This window comes from Solanum verrucosum, unplaced genomic scaffold (genome assembly GCF_900185275.1).
Source record: "Solanum verrucosum unplaced genomic scaffold, falcon-dt-bn FXZP01000181.1, whole genome shotgun sequence".
In the NCBI taxonomy this organism is placed as follows: Eukaryota; Viridiplantae; Streptophyta; class Magnoliopsida; order Solanales; family Solanaceae; genus Solanum; species Solanum verrucosum.
The window spans coordinates 1,798,712-1,824,039 of NW_026020407.1; the positions used below are offsets into that span (position 1 = coordinate 1,798,712).

The window sequence follows — 25,328 nt, forward strand, 5'->3', positions numbered from 1 at the left end:
TTAATGGAGCTAAGCTGCTTTAAAATAATATGCCAAACTTCGCTAGAATGATTAGCAATAACTTATAAACTAATGTAAATTTACAATGATCAAGGCCATCAGGTTGGTCTTGCTTACTACCTTTTGCCTCCACAGAGCTATTTCTCACGTTGTTTTATTTAGGTGACAAATACAGAACAATATGGGAACAGGAATGTCATTGTCAAGCTATATTCTACTCCTACTTAATTTCAGTCTCAATGGAGCTCATTTTAACAAGCATCAAATATAACATAACTCGAAATGGAAGAAATATCTACTGTGAGAAGAAAATTTTCTTTTTGGTACAGTGCAGCTATCCATGGCAAAGAGATGTGGATATCCTATTAGAGGGTACAAGGTTGCTACTAAGAATCTCAAAAGGATCATCAAGCTTATGTCCATATTGTGTAATAGTTTCAATCAATTACAAAAACTTGGAAAGAAATCCTGCCGGACAGATAAAAAAACAACTGAATACATGTCCATCGAGCAATATTCAATCTTCCCTTAAAAGCAGTTTGGTTGATCAGCAAAGGTCAGCTAGGAGATTAACCATCATGCCTGACCATTGGACCAACTTGAAATCTGCCTTGTAGCTCATTGCCTCTTCTTCGTTCACCAACAAAGGAAAGAATCGAGGCAGAGAGGATGCATAAATCATTTCCATTTACTTAGCCCACTGCACAGCCAAAAAGAGGTTAAGAGTTTTGCTAGGTTGACCTTCCTCCGAATGCCTCTTTCTCTTCTCTCAAGTATACAACAAACAAGTGTGCTGAGAGTTTCTTACAGGTTACAGCAAGCTTATTAAATTACATTGGCATATCTCTGGCTTTACTAATGCTGCTGGCTCAATAGTAGCACTAAGTCCAGTGCCGAATGGATCGGTCAATCCCACAAGACACAAATGCAGCTTCTACTGGGGAATACTCAAGCCAACGGGGTGCACCAATATGGTTGGAGGGCCATCTAGCCACTATTTCTGTTGTCAGAGAATCCCAAGCAACAATCTGTGACCAGCATCCTAATTAATCTCCGTAGTGTTACCTGTGTAAGTATTAAAGAAAGACAAACTTACCTCATTTAGAGATTCATCAATTGATAATACAAATTCTTCTGTATCATTGAAAACAGCCTGCATTGAAAGAAATTTTCAACTGTCAATTGTCAACAAGAATGTGAGAGCATACAAGTAAAAATATCAAAGCTCATAGTAAAAAACAAAACAAGAAAACAAAAGGAAAACACTTTGATTGGTGCATATATAAAATGCATCCTAATTACAGAAGATGAACATGAATATGCGGAAATCCATGTGGAACACTTTCATTAGGTGTTCTCTCTGACTATCACATCTCAAAATTACCTGAACTTCAATCAAGAAATTATCATAAGTTGACAGATTCCTACATCTTAAGCAAAAAACTATTTTTCCTTTCCATGTGACAGAATATTGGATTGAGATGGGTCTAAATGGGGTACCTGGATAGGAAGATTCATATAGACGACCCAACTAGCTTGGGATTGAAGCATAGCTATTATTGTTGCCATGATACTTCAAATGTATTAGCTTCTATTTTATTAATGCAATTCCATAATGATCATGATAGTTACGGAATATCTAAGAAGCTGTTACGAATCCAAGTAGAAGCTTTCACAAGAATGATAAACGACACCAGCAGCCTTGCCATATGATACCATGTATTGCATATTCAATAATGAAAAGCAGTCGATATTTGCATAAATATGTAACTCCAGATTATTGCTTCTGTTTAAGCCTATATCGGCTTAACTACAGGGAGCAGCCAAATTAGGCTTTGCTAATACATAATTAAAAAAAAATGTTCATCAAAATAATAGATAGTAAAAACAGTGACATGAAACATGAACTCTTCAAAGCAAACTGTGTGAGCCTGACATACCTGGCAGCGCAACTGTGTATGTGTAGCTCCAAGATATTGTTTGACCAATCTTCCTGTGCCAACTTCCCAAAGCTTCACCGAAGAGTCTTTTGCTGAAGAGAGGATATACCTAGGACATATTTAGAATAAACAAACTTCAGTAGACATTATAGCCCTATATACTATAGCATGCTGTGCTACCCTGTACAAATCATTTCAAAGGTGTTTTAACCAGGAGACTTAAACAAGTAACTGGCGGATTAGTGGGATGCTTCCCAATCTGCATTTGTTGAAGGGAGAAGCATTATTGATAGTATATTGTTTAGTCATGAGATTTTAAAGTGCTATTCTAGGAAATGGATTTCTCCAAGGTGTGCTCTCAAGGTGGACCTAAGGAAAGCTTATGACACTTTGGAATGGGGCGTTATAAGGAAATTGTTAATAGACATGGGGTTTCCTGCCAAATTTATACATTGGATTATCACACATGTGTCTATAGTGTCCTATTCCTTGATGCTTAATGGAGGATTGACTCCTCCTTTTATTGCCAAAAGAGGCATTAGACAAGGGGACCCTATGTCCCCTTATCTTTTTGTCTTGGCTATGGAGTACTTGGGAAGAAAGCTGAATCAATTAGCTAGGAATGGGAACTTCAACTTTCACCCAAGGTGCAGGAAGTTGGGCAGTGTACATATTTGTTTTGCAGATGATCTATTGATGTATTGCAGGGCTGACATTATCTCTGTTAGGTTGCTAAGGGAAGCATTCACGAAGTTTCCCAAGGCATCTGGATTACAGGCTAATGTAGATAAAAGCTCACTATATATTGTTGGGGTTGCCAATCACACAAAAGAAGAGATTCTTGAGGAGCTACGATATCTTGAAGGTGTCCTTCCATACAGATATTAAGGAGTGCCTATAGCATCTAAAAAGCTCAGTGTGAACCATTTCTTGCCACTTATTGAGAAAATTACTGCGAAGATCACTTGTTGGTCTGCTACTATCCTATGCTGGAAGAGTACAATTGATCAAGTCAGCCTTGTTTGGGGTGCAAGCTTACTGGTCCCAAATATTTTTGACTCCTAAGAAAGTGATAAAGAGTATTGAACAGAATTGTAGAACTTTCTTGTGCACTGGAAATGTGACCATATCAAAGAAAGCATTGGTTTCTTGGGAGAATATTTGCAAACCTTTTGCAGCTGGGGGCCTGAACATTATAAATTTATGTATGTGAAATAGAGCTGCAATATTGAAACAATTATAGAATATAGCAAGAAATAAAGAATGCTTATGGATCCAGTGGGTACACAACTATTTTATAAGGAAAGTTATTGAAACAATCCAAATACCTAAGAATGCTTCTTGGGTTGTGAGGAAGATATTGGAAGCAAGGTAATGGATACTACAGGGACAAACAACACAAGGAGACTTGAGTTCAGCTTTTGATGAAACCCAATCAGGTGACAATTTCTCCATACACAAGATGTACACAAGACTGATGCCTCAATTTCCTAGAGTTGACTGGAAGGCCATAGCAATATACCCCAGAATTCATCCAAGAGTCAAGTTCTTTGTATGGCTAGCTGTTCAGAAGAGATTAGCAACTGTTGACAGGCTGATTAAGCTTGGGATTCAAGTCCCTCCTGATTGTGCTTAGTGTGGATTGACATTAGAAACATTCAGCCATCTATTCTTTGAATGCCAGGAGGCAAAGGCATTGTGGAATAGATTGTGTGTATGGCTGGGTTTCTCAAGAGCTATTCAGGACAGGGAGACAGAAGTGAAATGGGTATGTATGATGGCAAAGAAGAAGGCTGGACTAGCTGAAGTTGTAAGCAATGTTTTTGGTATGCTAGTGTATGTCATATGGAGAGAAATGAACAAGATCAAATTTCAGAAAGACAGCATGAACACTGATTAAGTGTTGAAGGAAATACCCGAAATAGTGATGCATATGCACATCAAGAGTCAGACCAGGGCAAAATGGATAGCACTTCAACAACTCAATGTTTATCCTTAGTTTCTGATTAGATACAGATAGCAATAGATCACTGATCTATATAGAAAGTACTGTATAGAAGGCTATGGATTAGTAGAATCTGTTTGTATAGATGAGTGAGCAGGTAGTCCAATACTGCTCTGTTTGTAAAGACACACTTTTGGTTAGGAATGAAAATATGCAGTTTACCAAAAAAAAAAACATCAAGACCATCTCATTGTCAAAAAAATTAAAAATATCAAGAATATCTCACATAAAAAGTAAAGCAAGTTCCACGTGTAAATAAGAGATAAAACCTGATGTCAAATAGACCACATAGGGTCGCAAATAACAATTTGATACAAAAGATGAATATCAATTCTTTTTGTCTAAGAGCATGAGCAGTATACCAGATAAACTTGGTAGTCAAGCAAGCCATACTTTACTGGAATTTCTTTGTGATAAAACATGAAGATAAGATTCTTTTTTGTTTTGATGACCGTAGTGTCCGGCCAGCTTTCGCGTACCTCGACTAATTCCTCGAGATACCTATCACCTTCCACCACAAGCGCCAGGTACCAGGTAACTCTGTCCACCAAGTCTAGGAAAGATGGGAAGAATCACCTAGTGTTTTTGTCTCGGCTGGGATTCGAACCTGAGACCTCATCGCTCTCATCCACTTCATTGACCACTAGGCAACACCCTTGGGTGCGACGAGAAGATTCTCATTGGCAGCTCTTTTCATAAGTTCCCCACCCTCCACGACGTAAAAAGAAACAAAAAAACCTATTCATACCTAGGCAGTGGTTCAAGTGGAATAAACCTCTTGTTCTTTTTTCTTTCTTTGTCTTCTTTTCTCTAATTGAAGAAAAAGTTCCTGGTCCTAACTTGTAAGCTGTATCCATTAGGGATCTCTTACCTTTGATCCTTTGTGAAATTTGCACTTGTAGCCTCTGCCGCTCCATGTGCACCATCTATAGATCGCACACAGCTAGCTGTTACCCCATCCCATAACCGAATTGCACCATCTTTGGATGCAGTTACATACATTCCACCGGTAGATGAATACCTAACCTGTAAGGAAATATAATGGTGAGTAAAGAATCCTCTGACCAATGCATACTAGATACCCAATTTACCTGATTAATAGCACCATTGACACCCATATCTTGGAAATTTGGTGGCAGGTAGCATTTGAAAGTGTTAATGTCATATAGGTGGGGAATTGAATGATCAGTTCCTGTAACAACCAACATTATCATGAGACAATTTAGCCAAATCGGCATAATGCAAATCGTGTTCATTACTGCTGCTGCTTCATCTGAATGAGTTAGCAGTAAATGATATGGAAACATAGGACAATAGACAGTCTTATGATACATAATCGAATAATTGGTTCTCTAACCAATTTTAACTGGTTAGATTCCAAGTCTTAAGAAGAAAGCTTACCGTCCACTATGGTGGGAATCTTTATTAACAGTTTTTGTACTTGAAGTAATTTCACTAATGTGAATAATTCCTAATGCTCTCTCTCTCTCTCTTCTAACGCTCAATGTCATTGAACGGTCTTCTTCCCCTCTCCACCTCCCTTGGACCTAACTCCGGTTGGTGACCACCAGGAGGCTGCACCAGTAAGTCATCTTCTCTTCTCTCTCTTCTTCTCAGACCGCTTCTCTCTCCTCTCCACCCCTTCTTCTCTCTGCAGAAACCCTAGCTGCTAATCTAGGGTATGCAACAGTCTTCTTCCCTCTAGACTCTAATTTATCTCTTTTACTTCTTTTCTTTTTTCTCTTCACCAAGAACCATAAACCACCAGCCCGCTGCTGTGGGTTTAGGATCAGCCACAGTCATCGCCCCACCTTCTCTGTCCTCTTGTTCTTTTCCTTTTTAGTTGCTTCTTTCCTCTTCTTTTTCTTTTTCTTTTTCTTCTTTCTTTGTGGTCTGGTAGTACAGGTGCACACTGAGCAGCGAACAGTAATCTCCAGTTGCAGGGGCAGCAGCAGTATGTGTCGGAGCGTGAGCGTCGGCAAATCATTTCAGTCTAGACCAGCAGCAGAGCGTAGATATCTCCGGCCTACACCCACGTTCTATCCGCTAGGAGTTGGTACCTCTGGTTGCACTTTTCAACCCTTATCTTCCACCCTTGTAGAGATATATATTGCAGTAGCATAGTGTAGTGTTGTGCGTATATTCCATTGTCTTAAGACACTTCTCTTTTTGTAGATTAGTGGTAGTGTTAGTTTCTTGCAACATAGGAACTCTGACGAGGAAGTGTATAGAGTTAGTGAAGATTCTCAAGAAGAGGAAGATCAGTATAACTTGTGCTCCGGAGACCAGATGGGTGGGTTCTAAGGCTAGGGATGTTATTGGGTATAGGTTATGATATGCGGGTGGAAGTTGCCTCTGTGGTGGACAAGATATGGGAGGCTAGGCTGACAAGGTTCAGACATGTCAAGAGGAGATGTACAAATGCCCAATGAGGAGGTGTGGGAGGTTGACACTGGAAGGCAGGAGGGAAGGTAAGGACTAAGGGTAGCCGAAGAAGTATGGGGGAGAAGTGATGACATGGCAAGACTTTAGCTTACCAAAGACATGATCCTTGATGGGAGGGTATGGAGGTGAGGATTCGGGCAGAAGACTAAAAATAAATAGTTTTGCATATGGTCTTTCTGGCTAGTAGTATTAGTATTATTTTCGATATTTTTATTATTTTACTTTTTATGTATTGTTATTATTTTTCTACTACTTGTCTTGTATGCCACTATTTTCTTACTATACTGCTATTGTTTATGCATTCATAAATGTTGTGTTTATGCTTTCTCTGAGCCTAAGGTCTTTCGAAAGCTCAGGTAGAGATAAGGTCTGCATACACTCTACTCTCCCCTGACCCCAGTCGTGGAACCATACTGGTATGTTGTTGTTGTAGTAGTTTTTGTACTTCATATTAGGTAGCTACAACTTACAACACCTTTGGATCTATATTTCCTCTTGGTTGGAGTTGAGATCAATCATCGACGAGCTGCCCTCCGGAGCTTCATTTCTCTTTTAAGATTTATAAGCCAACATCACATGTTGATTCAGTCAACCAGGTATCATATCATAGATAGAAGGCTTTTTTTTCTCAACTGCCTTAACATTTAGTTTAATTTTCATTTTTTTTTTAAAATGGTAATTGTTGCTATTTCTATAGCATATGTACTGAAACCCGTATTTACACAAGGAACTATAATAATACCGACTTATCCCTATAATGAATCTAAGACGTCAATGATAGAGACGGTATCATTAGAGTAAATTTGATTACACCAAAAACACAGAGTCAAAATGCAATTCAGTTTAACTTGTTGCATACTATTCTCCCTATTCTCAAAAACTCTAAGGTTCTTCTCTTTCCATATTGTCCACCAAATAGTGGCAGGGACAATTCTCTAGTTACTTCTGTTTTTTGCTTGTGTCCCTGCTTCTTCCCAGCTATGTAGAGCCTCTGAAATTCTCCTAGGCATGGACCAGGAGATGTTTTTAAGTCTCAGGAACAAATTCCACAGCTGGCCAGTGACTTCACATTGGATGAACAAATGATTGACTGTTTCTGCAGTTTTCCCACAGAAAAAAACATCTAGAGCAAAGTGTAATTCTCCTCTTCATTAAATTCTCGTGTCAATACTGCTTCTTTAGCCAATAACCACACAAAGCAAGACACCTTGTAGGGGATCTTGGCTTTCCATATATGTCTCCAGAGCCACTTGAGTAACTGCAGATTTTGATGGTTCAACTTCTTGTATGCTGCACCTACTTTAAAATCCCTTTACTGTTTCCCAACCACTGCAATCTGTCCCACCCTACTTCCAGACCACTAAATTGATCAATGCATCTAAAAAATTATGTTACTCTTGCAATTTCCTAGTCATTGAGGTGTCTTCTAAATACAAAATTCCACCCTTGAGGAGTCCATAAGTCAGCTATAGTACTTTGTTGCTGAAGAACTAAATTGTGGATGTCAGGGAAGAGAGTCTCCATATTTCCTTCTGCATGCCAATCATCCTTCCAGAATCTAGTTTTTATGCCATCTACCATTTTGATCTTGGTGTTAGGTCTGAATTCATTCCAAAGTTCGCTAATGGATTTCCATAAGCTAACACCATAAGGGATGGTAACCTCCTTTGTCATCCAACTATCACTCTCTTCATATTTTGCTTTATGACTGAGCCTTATAAATTCTGATTATCATTTGAGTACTTCCAAAGCCACTTCATCCTCAAAGCTTTGCTCTGGTTCTTCATGTTCTTGATCCCCAGACCCCCAACTCTCTTTTCAGTGATCACAGTTTTCCATTTGACTAAGTGATACCCTCTCCTTTCCTTGTTCCCTTGCCATAAAAATTTTCTCTTGATGCTATCCAACCTATTGATGATTCCTGGTGGGACAGGAAACAATGACATCATATATGTTGGAAGTGCATCAAGCAAAGAATTAATCAAAGTTAGTATTCCCCCTAATGAAAGGTACTGAGACTTCCACCTTGCTAGCCTCTTCTCACACTTCTTAATCACCCCATCCCAGATCTCCATAGACTTGGATTTTTCCCCAAAGGCATACCCAAATATGTGGTTGGGAGGACAGATACTTCACCTCCCAATATTGACTTCAAAATTTCCATGCTTGGTACTTCATTTATTGGATACAAGAAGCTTTTCCTCCGGTTGACATGTAGCCCAGACATAGCTTCAAAAATAACTAGAATGAGTCTTAATATCATTGTATAGAAAATGCTGAACAATTAGTAGATCTTTTAGGATTACTGTAATTAGTCTCTTGTTTTAGCTTGTTACTACCTTTTTGGAGGTCTCCAGCATACCTTAATGCTGAGGAATACAACATTACCAGTTTCAAGAAAAAAAAAAATTTAAGGTGGTCTTCCTCGGCATCACAAAAGATCAGGGTGTCATCTGCATATTGTAAATGAGTGATCTCTAGACATTCCCTTCCAGCTCTAGCAACTTCAAAACCTCTCAGCCACCCTTCATTGCATGGATTCTTGATCATATTGTTGTGTCCCTCCATGACTAGTATGAAAAGGAAGGGTGATAGGGGATCACCCTGCCTAAGACCTCTCTGTGACCTAAAATATCATGTTGGAGAGCCATTTACCAATACTGAGAAGTTCACTGAAGATATGCAAAATTTAACTCACTGTCTCCATTTGTGACCAAAACCCATCTTCTATAGCATACCCATAAGAAAGTCCCAATTGACATGGCCATATGCTTTCTCAATGTCTAATTTGCATAGAATTCCTGGTTTTTTTAGACTAACCTGGAATCTACAGCTTCATTTAGCTATGAGGACTGCATCCATTATCTGTCTCCCTTTAATAAAAGCTAATTGTTATGAATCGACAAGCTTGGACATCACTTTTTTCAGCCTTTCGGTAAGCACTTTTGAAAAGATCTTATACATACTACCTAAAAAAGCTAATAGGTCTAAACCTCCCTTGTTCATGGAAGATTTGAAAATTCTCCATTACGTCACCTTTCACCACCTCCCAGCATTTGATTAAAAACCCCATAGTAAAGCCATCTGGTCCTGGTGCTTTATCAATTACACACTGCTGTAAACACCTTAGAACTTCTTCCTGGTCAAAGCTTCTTTCAAGATCCTTCTTTTCCTCCCCTGTCAACCTTGGGCAATTCAAAAATTTGTTGGCAGGTCTCCACTGCAACTCCTATGTATAAAGCTTCTGATAGAACTCCACTATTTCCCCTTGGATTCTTTTTGGTTCTTGGATAATGTTCCCCTAGACTAGAAGTTGCTATACATTATGGTACCTCTTGTGTGCATTAGCTATCTTATGGAAGAACTTGGTGTTCTTATCCCCTTCATTTAACCAAATTGATCTTGATCTTTGCCTCCAGTAGATCTCATTTTTTATCAAATCCTCCAAGTTCAGAAGTAAACTTGCCTTTTTTGTTGCCTCATCCTCAGTTAGACCTCTATCAGTAGCAATGTTTTCCATAGCAGCCAGCTTTTCAAGTAAAACTCTCCTCTGTCGGACAAGATTCCCTGGCTCACTTCTGCTCCACTCCTTCAATTTGTGTTTCAAGGCTTTTAATTTGGATGCAAGGATGTAATCAGGCCTCCTAATATAATCAATAGAGTTCCACCATATCCTTACGCTGTCAATGAAACCTTCAGTCCCTAACAACCAGTTCTCAAACTTAAAATAGCTCTTGCTCTTCTTCCGGGAACCACCTTGGAGTGTGATTGGAGAATGGTCTGACACTATTCGATGTATAGTGTACTGTTTCAAGTTGCTAAAAGCATCATCCCATTCTTGAGATACCAAGACCCTGTCAATTCTTGAAGCTATCAGGTGGTTATCCCCTTTGAACCAAGTAAACTTTGCATTTTCCAGTTGAAGATCAACTAGGTTTAGATCCTTGATCAAATCAGAGAACTCCCGCATCCCTATTGTTCTCCTTATACAGTTCCTCTTTTCTAAGACATATCTAGCCTCATTAAAATCACCACAAACTGCCCATGGACCTTCTATTAAACCTCTGATAGAGCCAATTTCTTCCCATACTGGTCTTCGTTCCACATAGCAATTTGGAGCATATACTCCTGTTATATGGCATGAGGGTATATGTCCCGATCTCTAAAACTTCCCCTTTCCATATTCTACTAACCCAAAGCATCATTATCCTCCTCTTGTCCCACTAGCTTCCAAACATGCCATTCTGATCCATCTACCACCCCAAATTTGCATTACTAGCCCAGTATGATCCCCCTCTAGTTTGGTTTCTTGAAGACAAATAATGTCAGCTCTCCGTTTGTCCCTACTGTTCAAACCCCTTAGATTCCATGAGACAAGTTTAAATTGCATCAAGAAATAGTTAGGAAGTTTCTCCCCTTATCTCTACACCCCCCACTTTTGAACTTCACATCAAAAGCTACAAAACTTTTCAATTCATTAGAGCCCTTGAACCTTGTCTTCGTGTCTGGCTTGTCTGGCACTGTCCACCTGTAGTAACAGTTCCATAGCTTCCTCTTCATGACCTTGGAAGTCAGCCCCAAACAATTTTCCCAGTTTGATCAAATTCTGTTTCACCCAAGCATAAACTTCTCTCTTTTTCTGTGATTAACAGTTGTTATTGAGTGTATAGTGGCTCTGCTTCTTCGACTTCCCATTCTTCAACAGAGGTCAAAGTTCTTTGGTCTTCAATATTGCATACCTCTTTTTCCTCCCTCCCAATCATCACCTCCCCAATTGGAACTTGTGCCTCTGATTCTCCCATATTTAGCACAGCCACGTCACCCAAAATACTACTCGAATCTGTTGTTGTTATCTCCTTCTCAGTATTCTGTTGTGCTCCTTGCAATGTCTTTGAGCAGAACTATGTTTCTTTATCTTGAAGAATCCAATCTTCTACTGGATTGGGCTGGGTGGAATTGGATATGCTATAAAAAATAAATAGGCTTGTTGGATCTGGTCCATTATACTCTTCATTTAATTGTTCTGGCCTATACCTAAGGCCCATAATAGATTCCTTCATTAAAGAGGTCACACGGTTCTCATATGACTCAGTGGGTACCACCACAGCTGTCAACTTTCCATTCCCCACATGGGTATTTGTACTAGGATCCCTAGTAAAAGGGGATTTTTGTACTGTAGTAGTTACTCCTTATTTTCTCCTGGTCCATAACATACCCTGCTTTCAAATTGTTATCTTCTTCTCCGGCGAGATTCAAAACTTTTTCTAGCAAGATTTCATATCTTGCTTTGCCTTCAACCCATACCAGAAAATGGTATCTGATTCCGCCACGCGAAATCGAAACCTCTTTCGGTATATTTCTACCACTGTTTGCAACCAAAATTCTTGCCCACTTCATATGGTTCTTCAACTCTGTCTCCTCTTCCATTGCCACCCAACCACCACAGAGTTGCCCTATTTCTTCAGATACTTGTTGTGACCACAGATGTAGGGGGATCCCTATAATTTTTATTCCAAGTTTTTTTAACTTCCACAGAGTTCGGCATGCAGCCTACAACTGGGCTCCACCATTCTAGGTTGAAACTTAGGTTTCTCCATTTCCACTAACCTTGAAGAGTTTGTTCCGCCATAAATTTATTGGGAAATTCTGATTTCAGACAAAGAAGGTTTCTCTTTGCTGGCCTTCTCCAGATACCCTACAAGACACCTACCCAAAAGCCCATCCTCTTGCTTTTCTGCTGAGCTTGTCTCCTTGTGGGTTTTTTATAGCCATTTGATGTCCCTTACAGCCTTTGAGTAGGGGTATCCGGAGTTTACAAGTCTTGGTAAACTCGTTGGTATCGACCTTTTGGTGCATTTAATGAAGTTTTCTATCTTAAATGCTAAATCGTACCATCCAGCATTCAAGACTGGTTCTGGAATAATGTTAACAGATCTACCCCCCGCATTAATGGCTACAATGCTCATATATCTCTCATATTCATTATGTTTCCTAGTGCAGAAGTATTCCTCTTTTCTTTCAGTATATCTCCATCTCCTTGTGACTTTCTTATGATCAGTGGAAGCTTTTCTTAGCAGGAAACAGATCCATTCCATCACCTTACTGCTCACGTAGTTCTTCTCATCATTCTTCGACTTCTTTCCACCCACTCGTACCAAACAGAGCCTTCATCATTCCATTTGGTAATATCAAAAGACTTGAAACTAGCATTAAAATAAATCCTATTTTCCCCCATGGCCTGACTAAGCAAGAGAGTAGAAAGAAAAGAAAAATAATCACATGAGGTAATTACCAGAGGCAATAGGTATGCGGAAGGAATTCTGGCGGAAGGGTGCTGGAGGAGAGAGGGCTCTCCCACCTAGAAGGAGGAGAGAGAACTGCCTCGAGAACTGTGCCAGAGAGCATTTCTAATTTAACTTTGTTAACTGTAGTTTAATTTTCATTTTGTGGATGATGTAAATGATATTTTGGATTTCATAGGTTCTGTACATTTGTTATTGGGATGGCTTTACTCCTTCTGTTATTCACAGCATTTCCTTAGTGCTGAGTTTGGTGAATAATACGAAGTTACATTTCTTTGTTCAGCGGTGAATAATGCAAAAAAGAATTACTTAACAAAAAATCAAAGTTACCTGTTTCAAAAAAAAAAAAAATACTTAACAAAAAAGACACCTAAAAATCTAGTTAGAAGTAACTGCACAGAATGGATTAGCACATACACAAAGAATATATTGCATTACGAGATTTGATCACCAATACCGAAAAGATGGACAAACAGATTTTTACACTTCATAGCATAGGCAAAGATTGCTTGTTTTGTTCTGGTAGAAACCTGTAAAAGTATGACTTCCCTATTTCTCTAGTATTTGGGCAAAAGATCATAAGATAACTTCAGGGATAAAAGTTGTCCGACATAGCATCATTAAATCAGGTTTAAATTCACCTCTGAAATAGCATCATCAAATAAGTTTTAAGTTCACCTAACTAGTAAATAGTAGCCCACAGTACAGTATCTAACTTGAAAAGAAATTTACTTGCCTGCCAGAAGATAGTCCCCGGAAGGATGAAATGACACCGACCTTACATTATGTGTATCCTGTTGAAACATTTAATCCAGATCAAGTAGAACAGTTAGTATATTTTCTAAGCTAAATTCAAGCTTAATGTTTGGTTTCAAAATTTAATAACATTTGAGTGACCTGAATCACTCTAAATGCTCTCTTTGCTACTGTTTTGGAAAAATCAAAGAACCTGAAAGACGCCAAAAGGAAAAAGTAGTTGGGTAATATTCCAATGACAAACATATTAGGCAACTTCACAGTTAATAATAAATCCTACTTGATGGTGCGATCTTTTGATCCAGTTATGAGTACTGTATTTTGTGGATGAAAATCCAAGTCATTTATAGGCTGCAGTTATGTACAAGTTTTGGGTAAGAAACAGGGAAAATCCTGACATAGTCACACATCAGAAACTGAGATTCATAGGAATAGAGAGAGAGGAGGTGCTATCAGTAATTAAAGGGAAGCACACCATCACATCGCCAGAGATAATATGACGTTCAACTTACTCAGCTATATACTCCCTTTAGAAAAAATGATAAAAGAGATATGCTCCACTTTTTATATTTTTTTACCATTTTATGAGAGGAGCATCCACAGGCAAAAAATCATACAAACAAGTCCAGTGAACTTTAATTTGGTAGAGTAATCCAGTAAACGTCTTACTTATATAGTGGATAATGAGAGATCTTTTGAACCAATGTTCAAATTAACTGACCTAAAAAGTTTTATACCAGGACACCTGAATCAAGAAATGTAAGTATCACACAATCAAGATCTTACTTGTTGATGATCATAAAAAGTCCGGATAACAGGCCTCACTGGGCCATCCCTTGCTTCTGGCTGCATCATTTGCTTAACTTTTGCAATCTGCACAAGTTAATGCTTTTGCATTAGAAGTAGAAGGATGAAAGTTAAGAGTTCTAAAGAAATGATACAATACCTCAAACAATTTAATTGATGTGTCTGCACTTCCAGTAGCAAGAAATCTTCCATCAGGGCTAAATCTGGCACACCTTGCAACATTCTAAAAGAAAATTCTTGTGTTAAAACTTAATGCTGGAAATTGGCAATTGAAACAAAGACGAGAGCTCATACAACCTACAGATTTGTTTAAGATACAACCTTGTGCTCAGAAATATGTCGTGACTCATGCTTTGGGATATTTTTTGACGGCCCTTTTGTATCGTTCATGCTACTGTTGCAAAGCAAATTGATTATCAGAACTCCAACAAATGACAAGCTTAACATCATTCATAAATTTGTTACAAGAAAGAAGAAACATTTATCACACAGATGCAGATCAAGCCTGCAAATGGTCTTTACATGGTCCAGACAGATAAGTTAATTTATGGTGAATCCTGAAATCTGAAAGTGAGCCCACTCTGGAAATCTTGAGACATTCTTCTTAGGTCAAATGACTATGAGATGCATTTTGATGGCCCGCTATAGTGTATAAGCCACTGCTAGATCTCGTGATGCACGGATCAAAAGGATCTAATGAAGGATCAAACTTACAGTGTCTACAAAGAAGAGTTCTATGATTGACATGATCTAGCTCAATATGAAAGCTGTTACACAATAAAGGTTCACCCTCATGCATAAATTCAGTACAGAACTTAACTTATATACAGAATAAAAATTATGATTGGTTCAAAAGGTGCAGCAGCTAATCAGTTATTGAAAGATGTAAATAATGAAAAAAGGAAAAAAGATGATCAATCGGATACTCTAGTTTTGGAAAAAGATAGTCAATTGGACACTCTAGTTTTTCCATACATAAAAACAGGCGAATCATTCCCTAATTAGTTATTACTCTTGATTACAGAAGATTAGAACTCAAGTATCCAAAACATTTCCCACAATCACCAGATAACTTCCTCCTTTTCACTCATAGTAGAACTTGTCAACTGCATACATCAGCATGGTTGGTCAACCGATAACGCATTAATTGCACTTCAACACTCAAACTTATAAAAGAGAACTTTTAAACCCTTTAGGTTATTAAGAAAATAGTGTGATGGGAGATAAATTGCCTGAAATCAACAGATGCAGCCCGAGGGGCTGGGATTGAGCCATATCCAGCAGTTACGATTGGATCAAAAGGTACAGCTGTAGAAACTCCTCTCAGTGTCTCATCTTTGTCCACTGCAAGACCCTGTTAACGGCTTAGAGTGATAAAGAAGTTTTTATACATCTATTCTCTTACCCCATGTTGAGCAGCTGAAAATCAGTGAAAGCATAACAAAGTCAAACGCTACCAACTGATAAAAACCTTTGCAACCAATTCCAGTAGCTTGTTGGGAGGAGCTTCAACACTCATTGGTGTCATTGTAGCTGAAGCTACAGCACTTGCAGCCTGTCATACATGCATAGCAGAATTCATCAAAACCTCTAAATAACTTAGCTTAGCTACATAACATTTCTATTCAAAACATGTATAAGACACACAAACTGATGTGCTCAACTTTGTTTTTTTGAATCCAATCATAGTGCTAGATCAAGCAGTTAAACCCAGGAAAAGATGACTGTGTTAGGAGACCTCACTTGCAGCCCATATGTTATTACAGATATGTTATGGAAGGTATCCGCATCATGTATCAGAGACAGCAAGAAACATGCAGCACAATGACCAAGCAAAACCAAGAATACATATGTTGGGCTCCGCAAAGAAAAGTTTAAAGTCAAATTTTGTGGAGTTCTTGTAGACACTTCCTTGTTCTAGGGGATAATTGCAGTGTGAACTCTAGAATTTTGTGAAATTCTGTAGCAAGGAAGCTAAGATAGTCATGGGAGATTCATATTACCTGAAACCGCAAAAAAAACATCAAGTGAGGTTTGAATATCAAAAACCTTAGATATGCAACGTAGCGATAAATTACAAATGCCATGATAGCAGTGTTTTGGACGGTGAAAGGCGACAAGGGTCTGCCTCGCCACAAGGCGAGGCACTCGCCTTTTTGAAATGTGATACCAATTAATACCAAAAAGTTAAAATATTTAATTGCATATGTAAATAATCAGATTCTCAATAGCAATAACATATTAGCAAATATTTCAATTCAAAAACTGAAAATAGATGGTACATACTAAAAGTCTAGAACTTGAATGAGAAAAAAAACAGAACAAAAGTCAAAACAGAGGTAGAAGTGACTCTAAAGTATGAAGAAGAAGAAGAAGGAAAAAGAAACCGAGGAAGATGAAATCTGAAGAAGAAATATGTATTGGTTGGACTTTGGAGTAGCCGGAGGAGTCTAGTCGAAAACCCTAAAAGTACCTTATAACTTTTAAAACCCTAAATTGGTTGCATTTTTTTTAAGATAATACAAAAGGCGACACCTTTCCCGCCTTTCTTGCCTCTCGCCTTGTCTCGATGGCGTCGCCTTTTGGAGATTGCCTCGCCACAAAGCTAAAAGGCGATGAAGGGTTGCCTTGCCTCGCCTCACACCATTGGAGATGAGGTGATCGCCTTTCACAACACTGCATGATAGCAACCATGATCATTTGTTCAATCCCCAATAAATTCTCTATAGATAGAAGCCACCTGGAATGCTTGCTGCCCAAGGGCTATTTTGGTCATTTCGGGTAAAATAGTTACTTACTCTGTTTAATTTGTCTGATTTTTCTTTTTAATTTGTTAAATATTTGAAAGTTAGATAAAAATTACAATAATGAGCAACTTAAATAATTTAAAAGACATAAAAAATTCGATTGACTCTTGAAATTCTAAATTGGGACAGAGGAAGTAACATGTTTTATTTGAAATGCCAAAAAAAAATATTATAAATCACAATAATAAATAACTTAATAAAAGACATAAAAAATTTAAATGATTCTCGAATTTCTATTAGTGCCACATAAATTGAGAAATGAGATAGAGAGAGTAACATATATTATTTGAAAATTATGAAAAATGTACTATAATTCACAATGATTGACAACTTAAAATATTCAAAAGACATAAAAAATTTGATTGACATTTGAAATTCTATCAGTGCCATATAAATTGGGACAAAAGAAGTAACATATAAAAATGACATAAAAAGTACTATAAATCACGGTAATTTACAACTTGAAAATTTAGAAGACATATAAAGAATTTGTTGACTCTTAAATTTTATCAGTGTCACATAAATTGGGACAGAGGAAGTAACATATATTATTTGAAAATTACGTAAAAGTACAGATCGTAATAATTAACAAATTAAAATATTTAAAAATTTGAATGTGACATAAATTGAAACCAAAAATAATATTTTGGGCCTATGCTAGCACAGGCTCCTGTATCTAGTATTACAAGACATGGCAAGTCTGTTTAGAATAATTTCTCTTATGGTCTAAGAGGTATGATAAACACGTCACGGTGAGCAATTGAGCATCACGGAGGTATGAAAACAGACCATGAATAAAGGACAAATAAGAGAAGCATTTTCCAAAGCTATGCAACCTTCATAGGTTATATGTAAAAGCTCTTTACTCCAGTAAGTCTAGAACTAATTACAATTGCAATGAGGCAACGAGAATTGTAGTATTTGAGGTACGGCTTAAACACACTTTCTTCTGAAAGACAGTAAGTTGCAATTGAAGTTCCCATTTTCTACAAGCATCCAATTTTGGTCATCGCCAATGTCTGAATTGAACTGAGTCACTCAATCACCTAAGACTTTAAAATCTCTCACCTAACACTCCAAAACCTCTTATGACATAGGGGTACCCTTGACAACTTACTGAATGAATATATAGATCTCAAGTACAAATCTCCAATTACCCCACCCCCACCCCAGCACTAAAGAAGGAATATGTTCTTAATGGCACTCAAAGGTGTGGCCTAGTGGTCAATGGTATGGGTAGAGATTCATGAGGTCTCAATTTCAAATCTCATCAGAGGTAACACAATTAGTGACTACTTCTCATCTGTCAAAGCCTTGGTGGATAGAGTTACACGGTACTTGTGTTGGTGGGAGGTAGCAGATACCCGGTGGAATTAGTCAAGGTGTGTGAAAGTTGGCCCAGTCACCAAGGTTAACATAAAAAAAGATATGATACTATCCATTCAATGTTTGAACACTCTAAATTCTTATCTCTTCCAAATAATTGTTATAGTAATAAATCTCAAATAAAGCAGATTTATGCGTACACAAGTACAAATCAATGCATACATCACCTTAAGAAGAAGAATCCTACCGTTTCTTCTACTTTTCCCTTTCCATTTTCTCCTTTCTTCCAAGGATGACATACTCAATTGTCTTTCCTGGCTATTAATCAAATAACTTTCTTAACCTGAGCAACTATAAACAAGAAACAACTCATTCTAGGATATGATTTGATGCCACGACCTTGTCTACACTATAATTTGATTTAGCTCAAAGGCTAACTGGAACTTCCTTGCATTTAACATTCCCAAACTTGCAGGGCATCAAGTTAGGGAATGGTCACTAAAAAGTATTTTCTAACTTGATGCTCTATCAAATAAAGCCTAATCTCTCACACATTCTGAGAAGTTGTTCATCCATCAAGCACCTAAGGGTGTGTAGCCTAGTGGTCGATGAAGTGGGTTAAGAACCATGAAGCATCGGGTTCAAATCCCAGCCGACACAAAAACAGTAGGTGATTTCTTTCCATTTGTTCTAGTCTTGGTGGACAGAGTTACCCGATACCTATAGTTGGTGAGAAGTGACAGGTTTCGTGGAATTAGTCGAGGGGCGCACAATCTGGCCTAGACACAACGATTATTTAAAAAAAGTTGCCTATCCATTGGTCTAACAATAGCTCAAACAGTGTTGTTGAGAATATAATTAAGCAAATAAAAGTTTGCTCTCTAACAGTTTAATGCTTTAGATGAGATGGTCACATACTTCAACATGGTATCGTAGCAGACAAAGGTCTTGGTACTGAATCTCACCACCACTCATTATCAAAAACAATTTCCACGTGTGTGGCCATGAAAAATGAATTAGAGCCACACGTGAGGGGACGTATTGAGAATATAAATAAATAAAAACATGTTCTCTCTAACAACTTAAACTTTTAGATGAGATTCACACTCTACAAGTGCAACATAAAAAGACTCCCAGAAATCTACCGTGATAAAAAACATTCATATATTAACAAATTAACTAGCATGATGTAATTTTATGTATCATCTACAATTCAATTCCAAACTAGTTGGGATGCCTACATGAATGGTGGTATTCATCATAGTTTGACTATCTTCTACTCCTACCTTCCTCATTTACCTAGGTATAGTTGTTGGGGAAACTACTACATTGAAACTTAATAGATATAAGATAGTAACGAGTAATCAAAACAAATGTGGTGTCGTGGCAAGCTATTGCCTTGAAAGTGATTTTAGTCCGACTAGGATGCACATTGTTCTAATCGGTCGCTCCTCAAGTTTCCACAACACTGATGGCCAGAAGCTTGTAGAAAATGAATTGCCTAGAAAAAAAGAAAGAGAAGAACAAGTGTGGAGAAGAGACAATATTTTTGAGGTAGAGGAAAAGGCTTGCAAATGGTCTGCTTGTATAGACAAATTTCTGGAGTTGTTACAGAGGGGACTAAATGAGTTGTAACATAATTAAAATGGATGTTATGAGAGTGATAATTGTTGTTACGGAATTTATTCTAGTAATGTATCTGGACATATTCTTGTAAGCATGTATTTGGACACTTTCTAGCACGCTTAAAAAGTTAAAATTACTTTTTTCCCAAAACCAAATTTAGATTAGGTCTTCACATATATTTTGCTCGCAGGCGGGCCAAATCAACCAATTTTGCCTTCAAGTCTTTTCTCCTGTGCACAAGGCCTCTCCCACTAACTCTTTACAAGCCCAATAAAGAATTATTTAATATATAAAGAGAAGAAACAAATTATTCTTAATCAATGAGGTACTTTTGTCGTTTACATAAGACAAGTAGTTGGGGAAAATGGACCCACAAAAATTCTTTACTCTTTGTATTATTAAAAAGAAAAAAAGGAACAATTCCAGCAATCCTCCAGACCTCCACTAATGCAAGGGTAAAGAAAAATAAACACTAGTTTAGGTCAAAGGAAGGATATATATTTATGTGTCGATGTCTTTTGATTTGAATTGATACATAGTGACATGGGGCAACAACCAATATGCACAAACTGAAGTACTCTTTAACTGAATGGACTTTAGTTGAGACCCCCACAATACATGTTATCCTAAATTTTAAGCAAACTCCACAATACTTACAAAGTGCGTTTATGGTCACGTCCCTTGAGTGCTTTAGAAAGACAACCCAAATCTTACATAGAAGGCATCTATACTTTTACACTCTCTTAGATGATTCCATCAAGTCTATCTCAATATAGACCACCATAAGGCAATGGAATCATTAAGAGCAAAATAAGCTCAACCTAACAAAGCACTACCACACGCCATAGGAATAGGAAATGTAGTGCATATTGAGGGCTTATATGGCTTCGTTTGACCACAAATGTGTATCCACCATACTACCTCAATCAATGGACTTTAGCCCCATCCCCTTTATGTTTCAAGGATCATTTTCCTTGCCTAACCTTTGGTTAAAGGATCCGCTAAATTTCTTTTAAACCTTACATATTCCAGGTAAACAACACCATATTTCAACAATTGTTTAACTGCACCATGTCTAACATGAATGAATCTCATTTTTCTAGTCACCTATTTCTCGGTAATTCCAATTGTTACTGTGAGTCGCAATGTAGACACAGTGAAGCTTGTTTCCCCACAATGGCACGCACATCTACCAAAAAGTTTCTCAACCATTTGGTCTCTTGCTCTGCCAACTGAAAAGCAATGAATTTTGATTCCGTAGTAGACTATATGATTAGAAATTATAGTCTAGAGAACTTTTTATAGCCTCTTTCCAAAATATAGAATATATTCACTTTTTATAGCCTCTTTCCAAAATATAGCATCTATTCACCTTTTTGATTCATCATAAATCTAGTAGACACTAATTCATCATTTAAAACACCAATGTAAAAATTCTAAGTCAAAAAGTCCATGATAAAGTCAGGACCAAAGCTAGTCTCAACTTTATGCGTTTTACTCCTTCTAAGTTCATTTTCATGTTCATTAGCAATAACATCAAAATAGGCACAACATGAGAATTAACATGCATAGACGTAGAAACATTATTTTGCACATCACTAGGCATATCAATTTTCAAAGGAAAAACATATTCAAAAAACTTCCCATCACTAGATTCCTAAATAGAATTCAAAGATACGATGTAACACTAATTTAAGCCTAAGGAATAAAAAAAGTACCAAAAGTTTTAGGTCCCACCTTTAACATTTTTAACAAAACGGGTAGACCAACCTTAGTCAAACACTCCCATACTTTTAAAATTTTCAAGTTAGGGACAAGCTCTTTCCATGAGATATAGAGTCTTGCCCAACTTCTTTTGAGGAGCTCTATGAAGAACATGGAATGCAAACAAAACAACTTCTCTCCACATGTTGCCAGATTGGGCTTCTAGAGTGTTAAAACTACTTGAACCCTATCAAATCTAAGTGTCTCAATTTTTTCTGTCCAATTGGCTCTCCACTTCAATTTTGAATTTCAAGAACATACTCTCAACCACATTCTTAGAATTAAGAAGATATAACATATTGTATCTAGAGAAATCATCAACAAAAGTGATGTAATACTTCATTTTACCTTTGCTAACAGTGTTCTTCAAAACAGTTAAGCCTGAATGTATTAGTTCAAGCAATTCATTCTTTCAACTAGTAATAGTTTTAAATGGTTTCTTGATATTTTTGTATCTATACATGCGATGCACTGAAAAAAATCAGCCGAATTTATCCCAGGGATTAATTTCATTTTTCTAAGTTTTTTAATAAAAGCAATATTAACAACCTAGTCTACCATGACAAAAGTTAACAAACTCAACAATATAAGCAGATCTAGAATTACTTGCATTATTGACAACTTCTTGAACCATATTCCGCACAAATAAACCTTTATTGAGGTACCCCTCCCCAACAAATCCTTTGTGAGACATTAATTATTTTATCAGCTTCAAAAACAAGTTTAAGACATGCTTTGTAGAGAAGTGCTAGTGAAACTAAGTTTTTACAAAGGGAAGGGAATACAGAACATTGTTCAAGGCCAATGTTTTTCCAGAAGTTAACTTAAGAAAAATTTTCATGTACCCATAACTCTAGAAATGATGGAGCTACCCATGTAGACACACTCATCATCGGTAGACTCCTCAAAATCATGAAACAACTCCTAGTTGATGCAAACATGTCTTAAGGCCCCTATGTCCAATACCCAATCAATCTTGTTAGCAACTGAGTTTGCCTCGACAACAACGGTAACAATCTCTTCATCACCCTCAACAAGGTGAGCTTGGATAGAAGCTTGTCCTCCCTACTTCAAGGTTTGCCCTTATCTTTGATAGCACTAGGCAGCCTTTGCCCAAAATTTGATCTTATTTTTTACCTTTTGCATTAGTGGGGGTTGATGAAATAATTCCTTCCGTTACCCTCAGCAAGATGAGCTTGGATAGAAGCTTTCCCTCCTAGCTTCGAGTTTTACCTTTGTCTTTAATAGCATTAGATAACCTTAGCATTAGTGAGGGATTGTTGGAATTATTTCTTTATTATTTCTTTTCTTTGACATTATTTCTTTTTAAATAATGCAAAGAATAAAGAATTCTTGTAGGTCCGGTTTCCCCGAACTACTTTCTTGTCTTATGTGAGACAAAAGTCTCTCATTAATTAGGAAAAGCTCTTTTTTCTCCTTAATATAAATTGCCCTTTATTGGGCTTGTAACGAGCTAGTAAAAAGGAGTGGTCTTGCGCACATGAGAAGTGGCTTGAAGACAAAACTGATCAATGTTCCCCTGCTTGCTGTATATATGTGAGACCTATCCCAAATTTGATTTTAAGAAAATATTTTTAGTTTTTTTTTTAATTTACATATGAAGTATCCAAATACATGTATACAAGAATATATCCCGATATATTACTAAATAAATTTTGTAACACAAGTCAATCACTATTGTAATAGCAATTTTTAATTAGTAACAACCAAGTTAATTGTGACAATCAACTTAACTTTGTTACAGCTCACTAAGCCTCCTTTATAACACCTCCAGAATTAACCTATATAAAGCAGACCATTTTTGACCTTTTTCCTACCCTAAAAAAATTATCTCTTCTTCTCCTAATGTGTTATCCTCTTTATGTTATTTCTGAGCAGTGGAACCTCAGAGAGCAACAGTTAACAACTATGTGCATCCTAGTAGGACTGAAATTGCTCTCGAACGCCACAACATAAGATTTGTTTCAATAAGTTGTAATTTTTCCAACAACTATAATGTTACATATTTACGGTCACCAAAGATTTCTCTTTTCCCAACGTTCTCAAGGAACCCAAGAAGGTAAGCAGTTTCAAAAGGTTAAATGTGTATATAAAACCAAAGAATTGAAGAAACAGTACCTGATTGAGATTATTATCGCGAAGATGAGCGACTATGAGAGAATTAACATGACGGAACAATTTCCCGGCTTGCAATTTGTGCTCCAAGTTATCATTGTTATGGTTGCTCCCCATTTAACTTATTGTTGCCCTAATTTATTTAATGAAACAAACAGAAACAATACCCTCAGTATCTTTGTTGATTCACAAATTTGGCTTTGCAGTATTCGGGATTGAAAGAGAGAAAGCAATAATGGCAAACTGATAACCCTTGTCTTAAAGCTCGTACAGATTTTTGGAAGAGGAGGAAACTGAAGTACTATGAGCTTCAGAACTCTACCGCCGCCATTTGAGTACACTACAATACTTCTTGGCAGTCCAATTTGGATTTGCTTTTGCAATTGATTTAGGAAAAAGTTAATTTAGGTTTTCTTTTTAAAAAAATTGGAGTGATTTGGTTAAGTATTCAATAAGCAAGTTGCTATTAGTGATGGTATTAGTATAGTATCCGCGCGATGCGCCGATATTACAACTCCGAAATTGTTTAGGTAGTATTTAGTACTAATGAATTGCTTTGTCTTTATGAGTGAACTATAACTAAAAGAAAATGGGTGAGAAAACTTTTGGTTTGAAGAGTTGGAAATTTTCTTGGACGAAATCTTAGTAAGGCTGTCTATGACAATCCGAGAAAAGGATTGAGTAAAATGTCTAGGTAAAGTCTAATTCCCTTGTTGCTAAGACATTAAGAAGACAATATGGCTTTTCGAAAGTGAATTCGGGTGAATAGAACACCAATCTCAATGATGAAATTTTCGTGAAGGGGTTGGTTTGGAATGTCAAGATTTGAAGGTGCGTTGCGAAATAGGCTAATTTTGGAGGATTTACGAGTTTTTGTCTCGTGCAAACCGGTATAGTGGGTGATACGTTTCTATAGCGATGGATTTAATTCCCGTTACAACGGCGCTACCATAGCGAAATTAGGCCGCTATAATAGGTGATACGCTGCTATAGTGGTGGATCTAATTCCCGCTACAGCATCGCTGCTATAGCGGAATTGGACCGCTATAGCGGGGTTAGTCATAGTTAATGTAGAAAATCTCCCAAACCCGCTCATTAATTGGCAATTACGTTCTGGGGAAGAGCAGAGGAGACCTAGGGTGAATTTCATTTGTTTACCATCGTAATCATTTGTAAAGGTAAGTAAACTACTCCTCTAACTTGGTAATTCAATTCTAGAGCCTTAGAATATGTGGTATGATCATATGAGAGGGTTTCTTTAATTTAATGGTGGAAAAACACTGGTTTAGGTGGGATAATTATGAGAATGGTTTGGGGTTTGGGATAAGGATATAATTCGAGTGTATTTAAACCATTTAGGTCTGATTATGTGTTATATTGATTGTTTGTAGACCAAGAACATGTTACATATCAC

General features: G+C 37.3%; 1 protein-coding gene across 1 annotated transcript; it reads right to left on the reverse strand.

Annotated features, from left to right (window-relative positions):
• Nucleotides 1–301: 301 nt before the first annotated feature.
• Nucleotides 302–24,239, reverse strand: LOC125840539 (cleavage stimulation factor subunit 50). The gene is made up of 14 exons (XM_049519512.1): nucleotides 23,918–24,239; nucleotides 15,727–15,810; nucleotides 15,488–15,609; nucleotides 14,577–14,649; nucleotides 14,395–14,478; nucleotides 14,235–14,321; nucleotides 13,729–13,799; nucleotides 13,590–13,641; nucleotides 13,429–13,486; nucleotides 5,037–5,137; nucleotides 4,817–4,971; nucleotides 1,941–2,049; nucleotides 1,097–1,153; nucleotides 302–1,028 (listed from the first exon to the last, which is right to left on the reverse strand). Exons 1-14 carry the CDS (start codon nucleotides 24,029–24,031, stop codon nucleotides 882–884), a joined length of 1,314 nt encoding a protein of 437 aa, XP_049375469.1. The 5' UTR covers nucleotides 24,032–24,239; the 3' UTR covers nucleotides 302–881.
• Between the last annotated feature and the right edge of the window lie 1,089 nt (nucleotides 24,240–25,328).

Coding starts and splice junctions, on each gene's coding strand:
- LOC125840539 (XM_049519512.1), bottom strand. CDS start 24,031: ATGGGGAGCAACCATAACAATGATAACTTGGAGCACAAATTGCAAGCC. Junction 14,322..14,394: donor CATCAATTAAATTGTTTGAG/GTATTGTATCAT, acceptor TAACTTGTGCAG/ATTGCAAAAGTTAAGCAAAT. Junction 2,050..4,816: donor AATTTCACAAAGGATCAAAG/GTAAGAGATCCC, acceptor AATATGTCCTAG/GTATATCCTCTCTTCAGCAA.